Consider the following 8,853-nt stretch of genomic DNA (forward strand, 5'->3'; position numbering starts at 1 on the left):
GCTTTTTCTCTCATCTTATCCACGAGAAGGAAATTGTTAGCAAATAACATACACAAAGGTACATCCTCCTGTAAGTGTCCAGTAAGACCATCCATAATTAAAGCAAAAAGATATGGGTTTAAAGCTGATCCCTGATGTAATCTAACAGAAATAGGGAAATAGTTGATCAATCCTCCTTTTCAGTTTGAACAAGCAACAGCTCTAGTATACATATCTTTAATGACTTGAATATAAGTCATATCAACACCTTTCTTCTCGAGAACTCTCCAAAGGATATCTCTTGGAATCTTATCGTAAGCTTTTTCTAAATCAATAAAAATCAAATGTAGATTCTCCTTATTTTCCTTGAACTTCTCCATCAAACCTCTCAATAAATGTATAGCTTCCATTGTAGACCTGTCCGACATAAAATCTAAATTGATTATGAGAAATTTTTGTGATGCGTCTTAACCTATGTTCAATTACCCTCTCCCATAACTTTAAAGTATGACACATCAACTTAATCCCTCTATAGTTTGCACACTCTTGTGCATCCCCTTTATTCTTAAAAATGGGGACCAAAATACTCTTCCTCCACTCCTTAGGCATCTTTTTAGTTTTTAAAATAATATTAAAGAGTTTTGTAAGCCATGAAACTCCCAAATCTCCCAAATATTTTCACACTTCAATTGGGATATCATCAGGTCCTACAAACTTTCCTCCCTTGGTTTTCTTTAAAGCCTCCTCAATTTCTCTTTTACTAATGCGATGGTAAAAATGAAACGTTTTCTTATTATTATTCACAACAATTACAACATAACAAAGAAAAAAATATATTAAAAAAGAAAGAAATGTGACTTAATAAGAAGGAATAAAAGTGAATAAAACTAAAATAGGAAACTCAAAATTTCATACTCCCTCTCAAGCTTGGTCATAGATGTTGTAAAGGCCCAACTTAGTCTTCAAATTAGTGAAGCTACCTAGAGGTAGAGATTTAGTGAAGACATCAGCGATTTGAAGATGAGTGAGAATGTAGATTAAGTGAATAATGTGTCTATTAACCTTTTAAGACATAAAATGTCTGTCAATCTCAATATGTTTGGTCTTGTCATTGTGCACAGGGTTTTTTGCAATACTAATTGTTGCTTGGTTGTTACAAAACATGTTGATGGGACTAACAGTGGATTTTCCCAACTCATTTAGTAACATTTGGATCCACATTATTTCATAAACTCCCAAAACTAGTGCATTATACTCAAATTCTACACTACTTCTCGAGACTGCAACTTGCTTCTAAGTGATAATGCTTTTCTAGACCTAGGAACAATAGTTATAAGTGGACTTTCTATTTGTGAGTTATCCTACCCAACTAGCATCATTATAAACCTCTACCTCCCTGTTGTCTGATTTCTTAAACAATAACCTTCTATCAGGAGTCTTCTTAAGAAACCTCAATATTTTTCATTCAAATTATTCATTTGTTGACTTACAATGTCAATAGAGTAAGTAATATCAAGTATATTTTGTGATAGGTAAATAAGCTTACCTACCAGTCTTTGATATATACCCTTTTCCACTAGTGTCTTGACGCGGTTGTTCCTCTCGCACTGATGCGGGATGTCCAAAGCAGAGGTGGGCTCGCACTCGACATGCAATACTCCCTTGACCTAGATGTGACAGGTGGGTAGCGCAAATAGCTTTTAATCGATCAGAGTGGCTTCTTTTTTTATTTTCTTTCAGTTTTCAACATGTTTTCTTTAATCCTTCTTTTCTAGTATTTTCCTTCATATGTCTTGTATTAGAGTATGGAAGTGAGTTTTTTTTATCGTGAGTTTTGTTTGAGATAGCTGCCAGTGTCGATTTTCTCTGCGAGGGCTGTATCCAAGAGTTTAGGCGGTGCTCCGGATGTATCTCACTCCTGATGTGATTATCTTCTCTATTCCCTTCCGCATTCTCCCCACATCACTACCAACCTCCCTCCCTTGTTGCACAGCCTCCTGCTGTTGTTTCCCTATAGTTTTCCTATCTTCTAGTTGTTGCCATCCGCTTTTCGGCTTGCTTCCGCTATCCTGGACAACAAGGATTGTTGGCCTTACCATTTCTAACACCCCTAGCTGTCCCTATCACTTGCTATTGTTGTTATGCTGCTATCCCAACCTTTCCTAGTAGTTGTCAACCCTTGCAACCACACCAAAATCCCTCTACTTTGTTGTCGCCAACCCCAAATAGTAAATTGTTGTCGTTTGACCTGTCATTCCTTGCTGTCCACCTACATACCTTGTTATTGCCACCCGAACAACAAGATGCCACCGCTTGTCTTGCGGTCCTCATGTTGTTTCCTCTCTTTCCTTCTTGTTGTCGCCCAGGACAACAAGTCACCATTGTTGTGCCACTATTTCTCTAATCCAACCACTTTTGTAGCCAACTTTCAAAACTCCTAACAACCACCACCACCACCCCGAGATCCACCATTGTGTGTTATACCTGTGGTCATTTTACCTTTCAAGTAAGTTTGGGTTGCAAACAAATATTTTCTTTTAGTAATAACAGTTGCTTTCCTATTGATTATTTGGATAACCCCGGTATCACGTCTTTTCTCCCCCTGAATGTAACCTTTTGTTAAAATTCATAGGAGTCTGCTGATTTGTACTCCATCATTCCGATCTCATTTAGTAAGTCTAGGATGTACTTTCTTTGGGATATCATAATACCCATCTTGGACCTGACTACTTAAAGTATCTCATCACTCATAGATCATTAGTTTCAAACTCAGTGGCAAGAATCTCTCCCAATCTCTTTTTTATCATCATGTCAGGATCATACCATCTACATAGACAATAAGTATAGCCTTCTTACCTACCTGTGTATGCTTTATGAACAGTGTATGATCTGTTTGGTATTGGATGTACTATTAGATTTTATAATCTTGGCAAACTTGTCAAATTAAGCTCTTGGAGGTTATTTGAGCCTATAAAATGACCTTCTTAGTTTAAAACCAGATGTTTATTTGAGTCATTTTCAGTCATTGTGAGATTTCCATACACTTCTTCAAAATCTTATTCTAAAACACTTTCTTGATATTAAGTTGATGTTGTTCCTCCTCTTTGTTTACTATTAAGGAAGAATAACTCTTACAGCGTCTAACTTGATCACTGTGACAAAGGTCTCTTGATAGTCTATCCCATAAGATTGAATGAAACCTTTGACCTCCAAATTAGCCTTGAGCCTCTCGATACTTACATCTACTTTATACTTGACATTGAACACCCATTAGCGCTCAACACCTCTCTTATCTCAACACCTCTCTTATCTGGAGGAAGCTCTGTAAGGTTTATGTGGCATTTAGGTCAAGAACTTGGATCTTCTCTTCAACTTTCTTTTTTTATTCTTGACGTTGAAATTCTTAATGAACGAACTCGGGCATCTGCACGCTATCAAGATTAGATAAAAACACTTTAAAAGTTGATAATTGTGCCCCATATGCAACATAATCCTGTATAGGATAATTTGTGCAACTTTCATATCTGCTTCATTGGAGTCAACCTTCCTTGGTACTTTGAGATGTGTGATTTTAAGTATGGTTGTAAATAGTCCTATGGTTGCATATTTTCTTTATCATACTCTATGAATTTCTTTCGCCAACGATATACACGAAGTTCCTTGTCAATGTCAGGTTGAATGTTCTAAAGTGATGAATTTTGGGATACAAGATGATTAGAGGGTAGTAGAATAAGTTTTGGGACTCTAAACCGGTATGGGTATCTATAGTAGTGTTCCAAGTATGATATTCACCCCGACTCTCTTGAATATTAGATTTGGGGTAGTTGAGTTGGTTTTCAAAGAAGCTAAAATCCTCAGAGTTATAGTATTTAATCGTAATGAGAGAATAACACTTATACCCATTTTTGTTAGAAGCATACTCAAGAAAGATACATTTGATGAATTTTAGGTCAAATTTTGTGCGGTTTGGTTGGTAAATGTGGACAAAAGAGACATTAAAAAATTTTTAGATGAAGATTGGATGAGAAGGCTCCAACATGAGTATATTTTTTCATCACAATATTGAGTGGGATTTTGAATCTAAGCACTCTGATTCACAATCTATTAGTAAGGTAGGTAGTTGTGAGCCACAAAAATTTTTTTAGATATTTTGCGGATGCATTTTACACGTAGAGACCTCAAGAAGATGTTTATTCTTCCTTTTAGCAATTCTATTTTGTTGTGGAGTTTCAACATAGAAATTCGCATGGATGTTACCGTTCTTTGCATAGTAAGATCCAATGATAGTTAAAATATTCCTTTGCATTATTAGCTTTGAGGATTTGAATTGTGCATTCGAAGTGAGTGAAAATCATGTTATGCAAAGATTGAAATATTTCTGTTATTGCAGATTTTTTCATCACAAGGAATATCCAACTAGTTCTAGTGTATTCATCAATAAATTAGACAATATCTTTCTATTGATTATTTTCAATTTTGATGGTTCTCAATTGTCACTATGGATGATAGAGAAATGTTGTGAGAATTTTTACTGAGATAGAGGGTAGACATGATGAGCATGTTTAGTCAATTGGCGGGTTTCACATTGCTAAAACTTTGAATTTTCATTAATAAAGAGATGATACAATTTTGCAACAAAATGGAATTGGAATGACCCAAACGACAATTTCAAAATAAATTTTGACTTTCAACATACTCAAGCACAACATACTCGGGAACATAGAAAAAGGATGGTGAATAAGACACTTGTGTGTTAAGAGAATTTGTTAAGCATGTGTAGACCTTGATGCAATTCAGTACTTCTAATAACATTCCTCAAATCCAAAACTTGAAATTCACAATAGTTAAAATGAAATTTAATAACACAATTCAAGTCAGTAAGCTCTCTAATTGAAAGTTAGTTGCAATCTAATTGGTGGGTTTCACATTGTTAAAACATTGATTTTTCATTAATAAAGAGATGATACAATTTTGCAGCAAAATGGTATTGGAATGGCCCAAACGACCATTTCAAAATAAATTTTAACTTTCAACATACTCAAGCACAACAAACTCAGGAACATAGAAAGATGATGGTGAACAAGACACTTGTGTGTTAATAGAATTTGTTAAGCATGTGTAGACCTTGATGCAATTCAATACTTCTAATAACATTCCTCGAATCCAAATCCTGAAATTCACAATAGTTAAATGAAATTTAATAACACAATTCAAGTTAGTAAGCTCTCTAATTAAAAGTTAGTTGCAATCTAATTGGTGAAGATATATCACAAAAGAAAGCTGAATATTATTGAAGAGTTCTCATTTCCCAACAATCATTGAGCGAGACCAATCTGCAAGTCGTAACATATTTGGAGTTATGAGAGCATGAATATTCCAGTCATGTGATTCTCCAGTCGTGTGATTATAAGCACCCAAATCTATTGTCCAATGTCGAAATCTTCAATGATTAGTGAGATAAGAGGACATGATACCTTGGTGTATCATCAAGTTGGTAGGTTGTTTAGCTATGCTTGAAAGAAGTTTTGTCAACACCTTCAACTGCTCCTTGGTGAAGAGCTAGGGGACCCTTCAGAACAGGTAGCATAATGGGCCTTACTGTCTTGGTCTTTCCTCCATTGCCCCGGTTTTCAATTCATAGGTTTTTCATGTAGTTTCTAACATTTGTCCTTTGTGTGACTAAGTTTCTAGCAGCTCACACAAGGGATAATTCTTCTTTGGCTTTGGTTCATTGGAGGAGTTGTATGTGTACAAGGCGGAGCTTTTAGTACTATATGAATCAACATTTCTTCCCATCACTAGCTTTTTCCTATTTTCTTCTCTTTTGACTTCAGCAAAGGCTTCCCCAGTGGTAGGGAGAGGTTTCATCCCCATAATTCTTCCTCTAACTTCATAGTTCTTATTTAGGCCCAATATGAACTTTATTATCCTCTTCTTCTCCGATATTGTTTATACAACATAGCATCTTGAGGGCAGTTTCATACATAAGTATCATACATATCTAACTGTAGCCAATACTTTATAAGTGCGTTGAAGTATTGAGTTACACTTAACTCTTCTTGTCGGAGCTCATGTAGTTTTGTCTCAATCTCAAACAATTTTTACAATGTTTTCGATACTTGAATTATTCTCACGTGCTACTTATCAAATCTTTCGTGATGCTTTCTAAAACAATAAATTTTCTCAAATCTCTGTAGTCATAAAATTCATCAACTATGACATGTCCATGTGATCCTAAGATCTTTCATGAGTGATGGTTAGGATCAGTGAACTCGAAAACTGTGTCTTCTTCCGTGAAATGTTCCTCTTTTTTTTGTCATAAATAAACATAAACCTAAATTAGGAACATTGAAGGAAATTATAACCATTGAGTTTATGACTTGTGATAAATTGATAGAGTTATGGGGTCGTGTAGTATTCCTAGTCTCTAATTCCTAACTAATCTCCTGAGTAGAGCTGGATATCTTCATCTCGTATTTGGTCATAAGCCCTCCGCGTTTGGGATTGTTACTAAGGAACAAGGTCGATTGCTGTTAGGAAAAAGAGGAAGGTTGGTTGTTACTTTTGCAACCAAGGAACTCAGGAGACTAGCTATTTTTGCTGCAACTGGATGGATCCGACGGACGAGAGCTTGCAGTAGGGACGGTTCCAGCTGCAGGATGGATCCGATGGTGAAGAAAAACGAAGGAAGGTTGTTGGAGGGGAAAGGGAGCCGATTCCAGAGCCGATAGGGATTGGAGATGCCTATAGGGAGAAGATCGTAGTCTAGTGTTGGGAGAAGTTCCAAACGATGCAGTCGAACAATCCAGACTAGCATACGGCTTGGTCGAGCGATCTAGATGAGTGAACGGTGCAAAAGATGTATCCAGACAAGCGATCCAAAAGAGCGGATGACCTTAATGAGCGATCTGGACGAGCAAAGAAAGCAGACGAGTGATCGAGGCGGGCAAACGATGCCGTCGGGTGATCCAAATGAAGCTGAAGTCCGGATGATGCCGGCCACCCTTATTCCCTCGAGCTTGTCGCTCGGATACCATGTAGAAGGATGGAGAAATTGTATTCCCTTATTTCTCAATTATCAAATTACAACTCTTATCCTTATATAATAAGGAATGGCTTGGGCAAGATTAATTACAGGATACCAAAAATATATATATAACTCAAGAAGGAAAGAAATTTGACATAAGAAGGAATAAAAAAGAATACAACTAAGATAGTAAACTCAAAATTTCATACTTTTGCTAATGGTTAGGATTTCAGGAATGCGTTTAATATCTATGTAATTACAGTAAGTATTAGAGGCATTGAGGTCATTCAACTCGCTGAGAAAGGCTGATTGATGTTGTCAAAGTGTTATGCATAATATGATCTGTTGTTTTGATTTCTCGATCAGCGAAATAATTTTTTGGGAAGCAATAGTGAACCACAGGATCCAATTGAGTATAAACCGGATGTTCTCAGTTTTCTAGAATTGCAAAATATGCCAAAATCAAAATTCATTTTTGACAGGCATGAAGATGGCAGACAACCAACCCCAAATTAATTGGGTTAAGATTTGTGATGATGAGAATAATGATATTTCTATTGTTAGGATGCTCTGTTTTCCTTTAAACAGGCTCTTTTTTATTTTTATTTTTATTTATTTATTTATTTTTGCTATTGGCTGCCACTTTTAAAAATCCCATTTGACTGACTTTTGCCGTCCACTTTAGGTGCTTGGAACTGAAGAATTGAATTCATATCTTAACAAATATCGCCTGGAGCTTGACCCGCAACTTACAGCACTTGTTGGAAGGTTTTCATATTTCCTCAACAAATTTCAGTCCTTGAAGTTTGAAGCAAATATTTTATTTTCGCATTTTTTTTGTATCAGACATGGCAGAAAACCATGGACAAGGTTTATTAATGATGACAATCAGAATGTTGCCGTCCCTGAGGTGATCCTTTTTTTTTGTTGTTGTTGGGCGAAGGAGGGATTTTTTTGTGGCAAATAATTAAAATGAACTTTAACGGCTTTATCCTGGTCATATTTGGCAGGCCGTTGACTTCCTGGACAAATTGCTCCGCTATGATCACCAGGAGAGACTAACTGCTAAAGAAGCAATGGTATTTAAAATAAATTGTGTTTGTTTATTTTTAGATTTATCTCTTTAGCCAGGCAATTGCTCATGTGAATGCTTGTATTGTTCAGGCTCATCCTTATTTTAATCCAGTGAAGAGCGCTGAAAGTAGCAGGACGAAAGCATAAGTTGCTCAGATCCTGTTATTGTTGATTGAGTGCATTGTTGCATGGCGTTGTCTTGGATTCTTTGATGGTTCAGTCTCCCTATCCGCTTCCTAATTGGAACAGATGTTAGTGAGTCATATTCATTATTTGTATCTTTGTTGAATTTGAAGGATAGCGGGTTAATACTAATATCGGGCAACTGGGATGGGATATGATTGTGATATATAGTCTTGAGTTCTATTTTATAAAAAATTTATAGTATCTTTAGCTTGTATTTTCTTTTCATGCAAATTTCAGAAAGGTGTGTGTTTGTATGGTGACACTTCTAGGCTTTTAATTTTCACTTTTATTTGCTGTCATATCAGCTTGTTTTTTGAAATGGATTCAACTTGGCAAAAGCTATATTTTCTTGATTAATTATTTTATTTTATTTTTTGTAATCTTGAAGTCACGTTGATGATATCCTTCTTGTGTATAAGACGAGAGAGAATTTAAGAAAAGCTTGAATTATGGAGGTCAACATTAGGTCTAAAGGCTTTCGCTCAAGTATATCTAAAATTGAATACACTAAATCTAATGTAATAATATGTGATTAAGTCATTAAAAAGAGTGAACATTTTAGATTATCTCGAGTCTATTGTTCAAAG

At 35.8% G+C, this 8,853-nt stretch overlaps 1 protein-coding gene across 1 annotated transcript in view; it reads left to right on the forward strand.

The window, feature by feature from the left end:
• Positions 1-8,555, forward strand: part of LOC110025624 (casein kinase II subunit alpha-like) — a 49,383-nt gene extending 40,828 nt beyond the window's left edge. Inside the window, exons 7-10 of the mRNA XM_020726203.1 lie at positions 7,692-7,774; positions 7,853-7,916; positions 8,017-8,085; positions 8,171-8,555. Coding sequence (XP_020581862.1) covers positions 7,692-7,774; positions 7,853-7,916; positions 8,017-8,085; positions 8,171-8,227 — 273 coding nt within the window. The 3' untranslated portion in view covers positions 8,228-8,555. The remainder of the gene's footprint in view (positions 1-7,691; positions 7,775-7,852; positions 7,917-8,016; positions 8,086-8,170) is intronic.
• Positions 8,556-8,853: the final 298 nt, after the last annotated feature.

The sequence above is a fragment of the Phalaenopsis equestris genome, unplaced genomic scaffold (assembly GCF_001263595.1).
Source record: "Phalaenopsis equestris unplaced genomic scaffold, ASM126359v1 Scaffold000002, whole genome shotgun sequence".
NCBI classification, from domain to species: domain Eukaryota; kingdom Viridiplantae; phylum Streptophyta; class Magnoliopsida; order Asparagales; family Orchidaceae; genus Phalaenopsis; species Phalaenopsis equestris.